The sequence below is a fragment of the Sapajus apella genome, unplaced genomic scaffold (genome assembly GCF_009761245.1).
Source record: "Sapajus apella isolate SASKATOON/1434 unplaced genomic scaffold, GSC_monkey_1.0 scaffold168, whole genome shotgun sequence".
Classification (NCBI taxonomy): Eukaryota; Metazoa; Chordata; class Mammalia; order Primates; family Cebidae; genus Sapajus; species Sapajus apella.
In genome coordinates this window covers 983,968-1,000,126 of record NW_022437108.1, presented here as the reverse complement: position 1 = coordinate 1,000,126, position 16,159 = coordinate 983,968, and the positions used below count along the sequence as shown (strand labels likewise).

At 40.1% G+C, this 16,159-nt stretch overlaps 1 protein-coding gene and 1 pseudogene across 4 annotated transcripts in view; both read right to left on the bottom strand.

Moving 5' to 3' along the window:
* The window catches only part of SCAPER (S-phase cyclin A associated protein in the ER), a 537,506-nt gene that overhangs the window by 508,946 nt on the left and 12,401 nt on the right, over positions 1-16,159 (bottom strand). For all 3 annotated transcript variants that reach the window (XM_032267297.1, XM_032267296.1, XM_032267298.1), the window contains exon 2: positions 5,565-5,631. In XM_032267297.1, coding sequence (XP_032123188.1) covers positions 5,565-5,570 — 6 coding nt within the window. In that variant the 5' untranslated portion in view covers positions 5,571-5,631. The remainder of the gene's footprint in view (positions 1-5,564; positions 5,632-16,159) is intronic.
* Positions 2,585-3,328, bottom strand: LOC116542416 (annotated as a pseudogene). The gene has a single exon (XR_004265213.1). The product of XR_004265213.1 is annotated as an interferon-induced transmembrane protein 3 pseudogene (transcript).

Here is a 16,159-nt window from a genome sequence, read left to right as displayed (position 1 = left end):
AGGAGGATCATTTGAGCTCAGGAGTTTGAGACCAGCCTGGGCAGTAAAGTGAGACCCTGTCTCTATTAGAAAATACTAAAAAGAAGAGGAAGAAGACAAAGTCAGACACTGACTCAAAAAAGAAGTCTATGGGGTCAACAGCAAAATGAGCAGGAAACTTGAGAAGGCATTTCACAAGTGGTATCTAAATGGCCAATAATAAAATGAAAAAGCACTAAGAATCAGTCATCAAAATTATTTTAAAAATTTTTTTTAATAAATAAATGATTATACCATGTACTGGTGATCTGGGGCAACTCCTCCCATACACTACTGACAGGAAACGACACTGGTAGCACCACTTTGGAAATCTGGTATTATCTACAAATACATGGCCTGGCCTCCAGTCTCATCTTGTACTATTCTTTTCCTCCTTTGCCATGCTCCAATACCACTGACTTTCATTCAGTTCCCCGTAAGCATCAAGCTCCATCCTAACTCAGGAGATTTATACAGAATTCTTTCTTCTATGTGGCATAGTCTGCCCCTCTGTAATGCATTTACTGGCTTCTTCTCTAGCATTCATTCTCTACATCCTCCTTTTCTAACAATTCCACTTTTTGGGGGGTCCCTTGTGGTTCTAGACAAGCACATTTAGTCCCTAACTCCAGGTTGCAGCACATGACCTTGCCTAAGCCAATCTACTCACCTAGTCACAACAAGTGATCCAGAGGTTAGCATGTGACCTAAGGTGATCAAAACTGAGAGGATCTCAGATCTTTTACTGGAAATGTTAGAGAAAAGACTCTCCTACTGGCCAAATATTAGGGAATATACACCTTTGGAAACTACCACTAACCATCTAGGGATCATAAAGACAACAAGCCTTAAAATAATGGCAACAAGCCGGGCGCGGTGGCTCACGCCTGTAATCCCAGCACTTTGGGAGGCCGAGGCGGGTGGATCACGAGGTCAAGAGATCGAGCCCATCCTGGTCAACATGGTGAAACCCCGTCTCTACTAAAAATACAAAAAATCAGCTGGGCGTGGTGGCACGTGCCTGTAATCCCAGCTACTCAGGAGGCTGAGGCAGGAGAATTGCCTGAACCCAGGAGGCGGAGGTTGCAGTGAGCCGAGATCCTGCCGTTGCACTCCAGCCTGGGTAACGAGAGCGAAACTCCGTCTCAAAAAAAAATAAAAATAAAAATAAAAAAATAATGGCAACAAGACAGAAGACAGAGTAAGTGGAGGAAAAGCAATCACATTCTTGATGACATTGTTGAGCCACTGGATCAACTCTTACCTGAAGCCAACCTACTTGCTACCGAAAGCATCCCAAGAGAATATTCCTCTTAGCCCAGCCAAAGCCTAATGATCTTTCTAATTCCAACTTAAATGTAACTCCCTAAGGCTAAGTTTTCTTCAACCCCCAGACTTGGCCAGGACTCATTTACATACTCAAACCAATGTGTACTCTTTTTTAACACTTACCACAATTATATTTTAAATCATAAACTTAATGTGTTTACTCTGTCTTCCCATTAGACAGTAAGTATCTGAAGGACTAGGTTTTGTTCACTACTCTATTCTGTCTAGGACGGTGCCTGGCACATAAATATGTTGTGAATAAATGAATCACTGGCAGCATGATTTTTTTAAAAAGCATGAATAAATAAACATTATTGGGAAATGAGGTGTTCTACATAAACTGATAACCAAAATTTAGCCTGCTAAGCACAGATTCTTTTTGGTTTTATTATTCTGTATGAAAATCTCTGAACACATTTCCTTGACCTCTGAAAGAGAGGCTACTAAAGAAACTTACTTGTTTCTTAAGAGCTTCACGTTATCACTATGAACAACTTCTGTATGATACTATAATTTAATTACGCCTCAGGAGTTATGGAAATACAAAAGATAGTTGTTCTAAAATAAACGGGCACAGACAAAAGTGTTAAAAATTTTTTAGTCTTTACTTCCTAATGATTAAGTAGAACACAAAATCTTAATTCTTAATTATTTTCTCCTCTCCCCCAGCAGGCTATTAGCTGTCAATTCTTATTTGGTAGGCTTACAGGAAATGTACTATCACAGTTCTGAATAAGGAACTCGAGAATTCTTCAAGTACAGTGAATATACTTTCAGTGTGTGGACTATCTGTTACGTATGATCATAGGCATTTTTGATTTACTTTCAGGTTTTTGGCCACATTCCTCTTAGAATCACAACTGGCAGATAAGGAAAGCTTTACTCTATCTTACTTGCTAGAGTTTCAAAACAAAGATCAATGGGAAATACTATGCAGCTATAAAAAATGAAGATCTCTAACACGCTAGGATATATTGCTAAGTGAAAAAAAAAAAAACCTCCCAAGATACTAAAATACATTATCTTTGGGTTCAAGAAAGAAAAACACATATATATACATATGAATATATACATTCTTCTTTTTGAAAATATAAAGGATAAATCAAACACTAATAAAAATGATTACCCACACGCTCATTAAAATGGCTACTATAAAAAAAACAGAAAATAACAAATGTTGGTAAGGATGTGGAAAAACTGGAACTCTTGTACACCATTGGTGGGAATTTTTTTTTTCACCAGGAACACGTGTACTTTACTGAATGCCACTGTAGAAAAGTGTGTGAGGATAAAGGGCTGATACCGGTCTTGGCTCGGGGGCAGGGCGAGGAATGCAAGGTAGGGTACGTGGGAGACAGGTCACGGGCAGAGGCCCTGGCCTGGATGATTTGTCTTGATCTACTGATAGGCTTGCAAAATCAGTACTGGGATGATGATCAGCAGAATGGTCATGATGATGCCCACGATCAGGGCCCAGATGTTCAGGCACTTGGCGGTGGAGGCGTAGGCCTGGGCCCGGGTCAAGTCACCAACCATCTTCCTGTCCCTAGACTTCATGGAGTAGGTGAATGCTATAAAGCCCAGGCAGCAGGAGTTCACGAAGAGGGTGTTGAACAGGGACCAGACAACGTGGTCGGGCACAGAGATCTTGCTGCAGATGTGGATCATGGTGGATGTCGGGGGAGCAGGGTTGTGGGGCGCCCCCAGCACATCCGCCTCATGCTCCTCCTTCAACATCTCATAGTTGGGCCGACGGTCGGTGTTGGCGGCAGTGAAGGTTTGGACAGTGTGGTTCATGCTGTCCAGGGAAGACCAGCCGTGGTGGGGTTGCTGGGATGGTTCTCCCATTGGTGGGAATTTTAAATGGTTCAGCTACTGCAGAAAACACTACGACAGTTCCTCAAAAAATTGAAAAAGATTTACCATATTATCTAGAAGTTCCACTTCTGGTTATGTACCCAAAATAATTGAAAATGGTTATTTACTATTTTTTTATTTATTTTTTGGAGACAGAGTCTTCCTCTGACACCCAGGCTAGAGTGCAGTGGCATGATCGCGGCTCACTGCAACCTCCGCTTCCTGGGTTCAAGCAATTCTCAAGCTTCAGCCTCTCATGTAGCTGAGACTACAGGCACATATCACCATGCTAGCTAATGTTGGCCAGGCTGGTCTCAAACTCCTGACCTCAAGTGACCCACCTGCCTCAGTCTCCCAAAGTGCCAGGATTATAGGCGTAAGCCACTGTATCCGGCCTGAAAACAGAGTCTTGAAGAGATATTTGTATACTCATGTTCACAGCAACATCATTCACAATAGCTCAAAAGGGAAAACAGCCCAGTGTCTCATAAATGGGTAAGTAAAATGTAATATACACTGACAATGAAATATTATCCAGTCTTAAAGAAGGAAATTCTGACATATGCTACAACATGGATGAACCTTGAAGACATTATGCTAAATGAAATAAGCCAAACACAAAAAGACAAATACTGTATGATTTCACTTATATGTGGTACACAGAGTAGTCAAAAATCACAGAGACAGCAAGTGGTACAGGAGCAAGGGGTGAGGGGAAATGGGAAGTTATTGTTTAATGTATACTAAGTTTCAATTTTGCAAGACAAAGAGTTCTGAAGATGAACAGTGATAGCTGCATAACAATATGAATACACTTAATACCACTGAACTGTACATTTAAAAATGGTTCAGATTGTAAAGGTCATGTGTATTACCATAATAAAAAATTTAAAATTTAATTTTAAAATCTTAAAAAAAAAAGAGAGAGAGAGAGAGAGAACGAGAAGAAATAGTGGCTCATGCCTGTAATACCAGCACTGTGGAAGGCCAAGACAAGAGAATTGCTTGAGGTCAGGCATTCAAGACCAGCCTGGGCAATAAAGCAAGACTATATTACTATAAAAAAATAAAAAATTAAAGATTAGCCAAGCGTAGTGGCATGTACCTATAGTCCCAAGCTACTGAGGCAGAAGGATTGCTTGAGCCCAGGTGGTCAAGGCTGCAGTGAGCTATGATTGTGCCACTGCACTCCAGCCTGAGTGACATTGTCTCTCAGCCTCTGTCTCAAGAAGAAAAAAAAGATATTAAGAGAAAAAAAATCTGTCAACCTAGACTTCTATCCTCCGTAAGACCATCTTTCAAAATTACAGCAGATTAAAAAAAAAAAAAAAAGGAAATCTTCTGGCAAACAAAAGCATAGTTTATGACCAAAAGACCCTCTCCTCACTGTAGAAAATTCTCAGGATATAGCAGACAAAAAGAAAATGACTCCAAATGACAGATATGAAAAATCAAAACCTTAGAACTGAGAAAGAGTATGAAGCGGGGAGGGATGAGGTAAGAGCACACAGATAGATGCTCTCCTGCTCTTCCAACCAGAAGAAGGGGCTCTGCCCTGAGCCCCACACTTTAAAAACTGCACCTATCAAAAACATCAAAATCCAAAAGTAATCAGTAACTAATTGAGTGAACACAAATTAAGAGAGAGGGACTCACAAACTAAACTTGGTCCCCCCAGGCCAGACAATAAGAGCAGAAGGAAGAAGGCAAATCAGCCTCTGTGCCGGAAAAACGAGAGCAAAAATATCCGCTTTTGATTAAGGTTGGTCACTCCAACTATCCCAAAGGAAGTATCCAGGCAGACTGGGCTCCCTGTATACCTGCATTCCTTCCTCCTCCTCAATCTGAGTAGTTTAAGAAGATATTTGGAATTGCCTGAAAAATCTTGAGTTAGAAAAGTAAATTGTGGGGGACAGAAACCTGTTTTCCCTGGCTCTCTGGGGAATTTCACATCAGTCCTCATACCAGATTCCAGACCTACCCCAACCTAACTTCTACCCTACCTGGTCCAGGGAGAGTAGATTCCTTTAAGAGTCAGCTGAACCCTGGGTAGGAGGACAGGTCAGGCTGTTGGCATCCATTGATTTGTAACTATTCAATATTAAGACATTTTAAAAGCTGATTTCCACTTGTATGCCTAACCTAGGTACCGAAGTGTTAGAGGCAAGCCTGTGGAGGAGCAGGATTCCTGGGCTCTAAAGTTAAATAACACATTCATAGCGGTTCACATTATCCCTGTATGTTCCATAGGGTATCTTGAATGAAACAAATATTACATTTAAAAAGATAATAAATGAGAAGTAAAAGGAAGAAAATAGAAAGGCCAAAAAGCTAAGGCTAGTCTTTAAGATACCACTTACCATCATTCTTTAAATTGTCTTCTATGCCAAGAAGATCATCTATCACATAACCCATGGAGTATGACTCCTACAATAAAAAAACATATATACATTTAATTATAATATTACCAGAAAATCATAATTATTCATAAAAAGATACAAATCTCATCCCCACACTTACATTAAACAACAAAAACTTCTCCTTTATATTGCCTGTTGGGGTACAATATATAATGTTTAAATATTCCATGCTGAGCAAGACCTCAATGCTCTCCAAAAAATAAAAATAAAATGGAAAAGAAACTATTAATTACATGGACATCCTAACCCAGACGGGTTCCAAGCTTTTTTTACTACAATCCATAAACATATACATGTTTTATCTTACCCAGTTCACACATGTTGACTGAATTAAAAGTTTCATAAAGTAACAGATGTGCTCTAATCTTTCCTTCTGTATTCTATTTCCGTTTTTAAATGCTGCTTTCACTGAAATGACTCACTAATGAGTCTCAACTCACAGTAGAAAACCCTGTGTAACTTTCCTCAAGAACGTTCATAAACTGAGATTCTATCAAAATATCTTAACTAACAATTACATAAGGCTCTAAGTAGAACAGCCTGTACCCAAATCTATACAGGTCTGCATCAACTTCAACTCTCACCGCCTCAGAAGAAAGAATTCAACTGAGGCAGAGACCACAGCAAGAATTCAGAGAGGCCACAGCAAACTTCATAGCAAGAGTGAAAGCTTATTAAAAAGCTTTAGAACAGGAAGGAAAGGAAAGAAAAGAAGGGAAGTACAACCTGGAAGACAGCTAAGCGGGTGGCTTGAAAAACCCAGTGTGCAGCCTGGCCTCTTGACTCGGGGCTTTATACACCGGCCTACTTCCGGGATCTTCCATTACCTCTCCCACTCCTGAGATCTTACTGGGAAGCTGCTGATCAGTTTCAGGTGTTTTCTATTAGGAGACTACCTTTTCCTAGCACCGGCTGTGACTAATTATTACTTTAGAGAAACAGCTAACAGCCGCCTGACCACCACCTGATGATCTCCAGCACTCCAGGTGTGGGGTGGGGGGACCTTGCCTGCCCTGCTTATACCTGACTAGCTACCTACGGTTTCAAAGGAACTAAACTGTTACACAGAAAATACCTTTAATTTTACTTCTGCAATAAATAGTGCAAACCACACACAGACACACACAGAACAGCCTGAACATTTCAGAAAACCTATTTCATGTGGCCAAACTTTTACTCAAAGACATCCAAATCAGAGAAACTGAAACACAAAGTGACAGAAATTGCTTTAAAAAAAAAAATGACCTAACCCTGTATGAAGAGTCAGTGAACAAAGAAAAGAAAGCAGCAACTGGAACCAAACCTCCTCCTGGAAGAGAACCTAGGTCATTGATCCTCTGTCAGGAAAATTTGCTCCTTTAAAATGCAGTACCTCAAATGTAAACATATGTCCAGATAAAAATTTATATACAAATGTCCACAGCAGCATTATTCATAACAGCTAAAAAGTACAAACAACCCGAATACTCATCAACTGATGAATGGATAAATAGAATGTTGTATATTCACACGATGAATTAAAGGACATAATAATGGATAAAAGACAAAAAAAAAAAAAGAAAGTGCTGATACATGCAACAATATGAACTTTAAAAACATTATGCTAAGCAAAAGAAGCTAGTTATAAAAGAATATTGTATGATTCCACATATGTGAAATGTCCCTAACAGTCAAAGCCATAGTGTCAGAAAACAGTTTGCTGAAGTCTGGAGGGTTAGGAGAAAATGAGTTGTAACTGCTACTAAGTACAGGGTTTCTTTAGAAGGTGATGAAAATGTTCTAAAATGAATTATGGTAATGGCTACAAAACTCTGTGAATATACTAAAAACGATTTTTAAATGGGGAAATTATATGGTATATGAATCATTTACCAGTAAAGCTATTTTATTTTTTTAAATATACTGCCTCTGCTCACAAACCTCCAATGTCTCTCCATCTCACTCAGGGTAAAAGCCGAAGTCCTCACAGTGGCCTATCATGTCCCAAATTTTCTAATTCCATATACCCAGCATTCATTCTACTCCAGTCACACTGGCTTCCTTATGTTCCCCGGCATGCCAGGCATATTCTAGCATTAGGGGTTTATACCTGTTAAACCTCCCATATGGAACACTCCCACTTCACTTGTCTCTGCACAAATGTGACTCTCGATGAGGCCTTCCCATATAACATTCATTCACTCACTCAATTGTGGTCTGTTAGCCAGACCACAATTGAGACAGGGTCTGGCTCTATTGCCCAGGCTGGAGTGCAATGGCGTGATTTTGGCTCACTGCAACCTCTGCCTCCCACCTCAAGCCATCTTCCCACCTCAGCCTCCTGGGTAGCTGGGACTACAGGTGCACACCACCATGCCTGGATAACTTTTGTATTTTTTGGGAGAGACAGGGTTTCAACATGTTACCCAGGCTGGTCTTGAACTACTGGGCTCAAGGAATCCCCGCACCTCGGCCTCCCAAAGTGCTGAGATTACAGGCATGAGCCACCATGCACACCAGGCCCTATTTAAAACCATAACCCTTCCAGACAAAGAAAAGCTGTGGGAGTTCATCCCACCTTACAAAAAGGCTAAAAGAAGTTCTCCAAGTTGAAACAAAGGAACACTAACCATTAATCTGTTGATAGACCCAGGCTGATTTCATTATCTTTACTTTGTGAATACTGCTGCAATAAACATATAGGTTCAGGTATCATTTTAGTATATTGATTTCTTTTGGGTAGATACTCTGTAGTGGGATTGTTGGATTAAATGGTAATTCTATTTTGTAGTTTCTTAAGACATCTCCATGCTGTTTTCCATAGAGGGTGTAATAATTCACATTTCCACAAAATTGTACATGAACCCCATAAATCTGTACAAATTTTTTTAATGGATGCTAACAATGTGAAAATGTATAAAAATAAAACTCACAGCCAGGCAGGGTGGCTCACGTCTGTAATCCCAGCACTTTGGGAGGCCGAGGTGGGTGGATCACCTGAGGTCAGGAGTTCAAGACCAGCCTGGGCAACATGGCAAAACCCTGTCTCTACTTAAAATACAAAAATTAGCTGGGTGTGGTGGTGCGCACCTATAATCCCAGCTACTCAGGAGGCTAAGGCAGGAGAACCACCGGAAACCAGGAGGCAGAGGTTGCAGTGAGGTGAGATCGTGCCACTGCACTCCAGCCTGGGTGACAGAGTGAGACTCCGTCAAAGAATAAAATTTTAAAAATAAAACACATTTTTAAAAAATTTTAAAATAAACCTCACTATACAGGTAAGGATACAGTCAAATTCAGTATACCCTAATATTGTAATGGTGATGTAAAAACCACTTAACTCCAGCATAAAAGTTAGAAGGCAAAAGTATTAAAAATAACTATAGCTGGCTGGTCATAGTGGCTCATACCTGTAATCCTAGCACTTTGGGAGACCAAGACAGGTGGATCACTTGAGACCAGGAGTTCAAGACCAGCCTGGCCAACACGGTGAAACCCCATCTCTACTAAAAATACAAAAATTAGCCAGGTGTGTTGGCACACATCTGTAGTCCCAGCTACTCAGGAGGCTGAGGTATGAGAATTGCTTAAACCTGGGAGGCAGCAATTGTAGTGAGCCGAGATTGCCCCACTGCACTCCTGCCAGGGCTACAGAGTGAGACTCTGTCTCAAAAAAAAAAAAAAAAAAAAAAAGGCCAGGCATGGTGGCTCACACCTGTAATCCCACCACTTTGGGAGGTGGAGGCAGGCAAATTACGAGGCCAGGAGATCAAGACCATCCTGGCCAACACGGTGAAACCCCATCTCTACTAAAAAATATAAAATCCTGGCCAGGCATCGTGGCATGTGCCAGTAGTCCCAGCTACTGAGGAGGCTGAGGCAGGGGAAACAGCTTGAACCCGGGAGGCAGAGGTTGCAGTGAGCTGAGATTGTGCCACTGCACTCCAGCCTGGCAACAGAGCAAGACTCCATCTAAAAAAAAATTCTAATAAAAATAAATAACTATAATAACTACAACTACAAAATTTTGGCTTGGGTAAATATAAGACATGTAATTTGTAACATCAATAACATAAAATGTGCAGCAAGGAGAAGTTACAATGCAGAGTTTTCATATGCCATCAAAGTTCTTATTACATTAAAACAGACTATTCTTAAGCTGATAAGCAACTTCAGCAAAGTCTCAGGATACAAAATCAATGTGCAGAAATCACAAGCATTCCTATACACCAATAACAGACCAACAGAGGGCCAAATCATGAGTGAGCTCCCATTCACAAACGCTACAAAGAGAATAAAATACCTAGGAATACAACTAACAAAGGATGTAAGGGACCTCTTCAAGGAGAACTACAAACCAGTGCTCAAGGAAATAAGAGAGGACACAAACAGATGAAGAAACATTCCATGCTCATGGATAGGAAGAATAAATATCGTGAAAATGGCCATACTGTCCAAAGTAATTTATAGATTCAATGCTATCCCCATCAAGCTACCACTGACCTTCTTCACAGAACTGGAAAAAACCACTTTAAACTTCATGTGGAACCAAAAGACAGCTCACATAGCCAAGACAATCCTAAGCAAAAATAACAAAGCCGGAGGCATCATGCTACCTGACTTCAAACTATACTACAAGGCAACAGTAATCAAAACAGCATGGTACTGGTATCAAAACAGAAATATAGACAATGGAATAGAAGAGAGGCCTCAGAGGCAACACCACATTATCTACAACCATCGATCTCTGACAAACCTGACAAAAACAAGCAATGGGGAAATAATTCCGTTTAATAAATGGTGTTGGGAAAACAGGCCAGCCATGTGCAGAAAGCTGAAACTGGACCCCTTCCTGACATCTTACACTAAAATTAACTCCAGATGGATTAACGACTTAAACATAATAGCATAAAAACCCTAGAAGAAAACCCGGGCAAAACCATTCAGGATGTAGGCAAGGACTTCATGACTAAAACACAAAAGCAATGGCAACAAAAGCCAAAATAGACAAATTGGACCTAATTAAACTCCAGAGATTCTATACAGCAAAGGAAACAATCATTAGAGTGAACTGGCAACCAACAGAATGGGAAAAAATTTTTGCAATCTACCCATCTGACAAAGGGCTAATATTCAGAATCTACAAAGAACTAAAACAGATTTACAAGGAAAAAAACAAACACACCCAAAAGTGGGCAAAGGATATGAACAGACACTTCAGAAAAGACATATATTAGGCCAACAAACATATTTTTAAAATGCTCATCATCACTGGTTATTAGAAAAATTCAAATCAAAACCACATTGAAATACCACCTCATGTCCGTTAGAGTGGCGATCATTAAAAAACCTGGAGACAAGAGATGCTGGAGAGGATGTGTAGAAATAGGAACACTTTTACGCTGCTAGTGGGAGTGTAAATTAGTTCAACCATTGTGGAAGACAGTGTGGCGATTCCTCAAGGACCTAGAAATAGAAATTCCATTTGACCCAGCAATCTCATTACTGGGTATATACCCAAAAGATTATAAATCATTCTATTATAAAGACACATGCACACATGTTCACTGCAGCACTGTTTACAAAAGCAAAGACTTGGAACCAAACCAAATGCCCATCAATGATAGACTGAACAAGGAAAATGTGGCACATACACACCATCGAATACTATGCAGCCATAAAAAATGATGAGTTTGTGTCCTTTGTAGGGTCATGGATGAAGCTGGAAACCATCATTCTCAGGAAACTGACACAAGAACAGAAAATCAACCACCACCTGTTGTCACTCATAGGCGGGTGTTGAACAACGGGAACACATGGGCACAGGGAGGGGAGCATCACACACTGGGATCTGTTAGGGGGAGCCAGGAGAGGGACAGCAGGAGGGTAGGGAGACTGGGGAAGGATAACATGGGGAGAAATGCCAGATGTAGGTGATGGGGGCATGGAGGCAACAAACCACATTGCCAGGTATGTACCTATGCAACAATCCTGCATGATCTGCACATGCACCCAGAACCTAAAGTACAATAAAAAAATTTAAAAAACCAAACTATTACAACTATAAGATGTTTTATGTAAGCTCTGTGATAACCACAAAGTAAAAAACCTATAGTACATACAAAACAGATAAAGAGGAAGAAATCAAAGCATATCACTACCAAAAAAAAAAAAAAATCAAGTCACAAAGGAAGACAGGAAGAACGGGACAAAGGAACTACAAAACAGAAAACAATAAAATAGTAGTAGCAAGTCCTTACCTATCAATAATTACTTTAAATGTAAATGATTAATTGTTCCAATCAAACACCATACAGTGGCTAAATGGATTAAAAAACAAGATGCAACTATATGCTGCCTATAAGAGACTCCTGTTAGCTTCATGAAAGTAAGCCGCAAGTGAAGAGATGGAAAAAGATACTTCACGCAAATGATAACCAAAACAGAGAAGGCATGGCTACACCTGCCCTGTTTCAGGTATCGGACAAAGCAGACTTTAAGTCAAAAACTGTCACAACAAACCAGGCACGGCGGTACACACCTATAGTCCCAGCTACTCAGGAGGCTGGGGAGGAAGACTCACTTAAGCCCAGGAGTTTGAAGCTAGCCTGGGTAACACAGCAAGACCTTATTTCTTAAAATAAGAAAAATTTTAAAAAGTCACAACAAAGAAGGTTATTAACATGATCTTTCATCTAGAAAACCCCACAGTCTCAGCCCAAAGCTTCTTAAGCTGATCAACAACTTCAGCAGTCTCAGGATACAAAATCAATGTGCAAAAAAATCTCGAGCATTCCTATATATCAACAACAGTCAGACCGAGAGCCAAATCAGGAACAAACTCCCATTCACAATCACCACAAAAAGAATAAAATAACTAGGAATACAGCTAACTAGGGAGGTGAAAGATCTCCACAAGGAAAACTACAAATCACTGCTCAATGAAATCAGAACATGACACAAACAAATGGAAAAAAAAATTCTATGCTCATGGATAGGAAGAATCAATGTCGTAAAAATTACTATACTGCCCAAAGCGATTTATAGATTCAATGCTATTCCTATTAAACTATCACTGACATTCTTTACAGAAGCAAAAAAAAAAAAAAAAAAAAAAAAAAAAAAAAAAAAACTATTTTAAAATTCATGTGGAACCAAAAAAGAGCTCTAATACCCAAGGCAATCCAAATCAAAAAGAACAAAGTTAGAGGCATCATGCTACCCAACTTCAAACTATACTACAGGGCTACAGTAACCAAAACAGCAGGATACTGGTACAAAAACAGACACATATACCAATGGAACAGAACAGAGAACCCAGCAAAAATACCGCACACCCACAACTATCTGATCTTCAACTAACCTGACAAAAACAGGCAACAGGAAAAGCATGTCCTATTCAACAAATAGTGATAGAATAACTGGCTAGCGATATGCAGAAGATTGAAGCTGGATCCCTTCCTTATGCCATGTACAAAAATTAACTCAAGATGAATTAAAGACTTAAATGTAAAACCCAAAATAACCATGGAAGACAACCTAGGCGATACCATTCAGGACATAAGCACCGGCAAAGATTTCATGATGATGACACCAAAAGCAATCACAAACAAAAGCAAAAATTGAAAAATGGAATCTAATTAAACTAAAGAGCTTCTGCGCAGCAAAAGAAACTAACAACAGAGTAAACATATGACCTACAGAATGGGAGAAAATTTTTGCAAACTATGCAAAGGTCTAATATCCGGCATCTATAAGAAACAAATTTACAAGATAAAAACAACCCCATTAAAACGTGGGCAAAGGACATAAACAGACACTTTTCTAAAGACATATACGCAACCAACAATCACATGAAAAAAAGCCAGCTGTCATCACAGCACTTTGGGAGGCCAAGGCAGGTGGATCACTTGAAATCAGGAGTTCGAGACCAGCCTGGCCAACATGGTGAAACCCCATTTCTACTAAAAATACAAAAATTAGTCAGACATGATAGTGTGCACCTATAGTCTCAGCTACTCAGGAGGCTGAGGTGGGAGGACTGATTGAACCCAGGAGGTGGAGGTTGCAGTGAGTTGAGATTGAATCACTGCACTCTAGCCTGGGTGACAGAGCAAGACTCGTTCTCAAGGGAAAAGAAAAAAAGGAAAAAAGCTCAACATCACTGATTATTAGAGAAATGCAAATCAAAATCACAATAAGACACCATCTCTTAAACAAAATGGCTATGATTAAAAAGTAAAAATATAACAGATACAGCCAGGTGCAGTGGCTCACGCCTGTAATTCTCAGCACTTTTGGGAGGCCAAGGCAAGCAGATCACTTGAGGTCAGGAGTTCAAAACCAGCCTGGCCAACATGGTAAAACCCTGTCTCTACTAAAAATACAAAAATTAGCCAGATGTGGTGGCAGGCACTTATAATCCCAGCTACTTGGAAGGCTGAGGCAAAAGAATCGCTTGAACCTGGGAGGCAGAGGTTGCAGTGAGCCAAGATCATGCCACTGTACTCCAGGCTGGGTAACAAATGAGACTCTTTTTCTAAATAAATAAATAAATAAATAAATAAAATAACATAACAGATGCTGGCATAACAGATGCTTGTGGAGAAAAAGGAATACTTATACACTGTTGGTGGGAGTGTAAATTAAGTTCAACCATTGTGAAAGATACTGTGTGATTCCTCAAAGACCTAAAGACAGAAATATCATTCAACCCAGCAATTCCATTACTGGGCATATACCCAAAGGAACATAAACCATTCTATTATAAAGACACATACACCTATATATTCACTGCAGTACTATTCGCAATAGCAAAGACACAGAATCAACCTAAATGCCCTCGATGATTGACTGGATAAAGGAAATGTGGTACATATACACCATGGACTACTATGGAGCCATATAAAAGAATGAGATCACTTCCTTTGCAAGGACATTAATGTGGCTAGAGGCCACTATCCTTAGCAAACTAACACAGGAACAGAAGGCCAAACACTGCATATTCTCACTTATATGTGAGAACTAAATGATGAGAACACATGGACACATAGAGGGGAACAACACACACTGGGGCCTTCTGGAGAGTGGAGGGTGGGAGGAGGGAGGGGATCAGGAAAAATAATTGATGAGTACTAAGTTTAATACCTGGGTGATGAAATAATCTGTTCAACAAACCCCCATGACACTTAGCACTTTGGGAGGCCAAGGAGGGCAGATCACTTGAGCCCAAAGTTTGTGACCAGCCTGGGCAACATGGAGAAACCCCTTCTCCAGCAAAAATACAAAAAAAACTACAGGTGGTAGCACACATCCGTAGTCCCAGCTACTTGAGGCTGAGGAATGTGGCTCACTTAAGCCCAGGAGACAGAAGCTGCAGTAAGCTATGATTGCGCTACTGCACTCCAGCCTGGATGACAGAATGAGACCTCATGTCTAAAAATATTGATTATTTTAAAAAAAGAATAAGTTCTGAAGTTAGATGCAAATCCATACCCGAAGACTGTCATTTACAAACGACATAGTCTTTAGGTAAATTCTTTAACATTTTTGAGCCTCAGGGTACACAGCTATAAAACAAAAGTAAAAATACCTTCTTCGGGCCAGGCGCCGTGGCTTACACCTGTAATCCCAGAAGTTTGGGAGGCCAATGCGGGCAGATCACCTGAGGTCAGGAGTTCAAGACCAGCCTGGCCAACATGGTGAAACCCCGTCTCTACTAAAAATACAAAAATTATCCAGGCGTGGTGGCATGTGCACGTAATCCCAGCTACTCGGGAGGCTGAGGCAGGAAAATCACTTGAACCTAAGAGGTAGAGGTTGCAGTAAGCTGTGATCAAGCTACTGCAATTCAGCCTGGGCAACAGAGCAAGAGCCTGTCTCAAAGAAAAAAAAATCTACTTTGTAGGGTTATTTTCAAAATCAAAGAAAGTAAATGTGAAGAAATGTTTGATGGCAAAGAAACAGCACTCAATACTTGGTAGCTGTGCACCACAAGAATTATGGGCAATTTTTTTCTTTGTTATTTTCTGATTTTCTGATACATGATTGTACTGCACTGCAATTACAACTTTAAAAACGTGTAATGATTTAAATTTAAAGTACTTCCAAATTACAGATTAAACTAGGCTATGACTTAAAATTTTGCAGTCCAGAGTTCACAAAAATCTAATTACAGGACTTTTCCTCCAAAGAGGATAAAAAAAAAGTTATTTCAAAATTGAATTATTGGCCTGGCACAGTGGCTCATACCTAAAATCCTAGCACTTTGGGAGGCTGAGGCAAGCAGATTGCCTGAGCTCAGGGATTCAAGGCCAGCCTGGCCAACACGGCAAAACCCCATCACTACTAAAAATACAAAAAAATAACTGGGTGTGGTTGCGCACACCTGAAGTCCCAGCTACTTGGAAGATGGAGGCATGATAACCACTTAAACCCAGGAGGCAGAGGTTTCAGTGCGCCAAAATCATACCACGACACTCCAGCCTGAGCAACAGAGAAAGACTCTGTCTTGGAAAAAAAAAAAAAAAAAAAAAAAAAAAAAAAAAAAAAAAAAA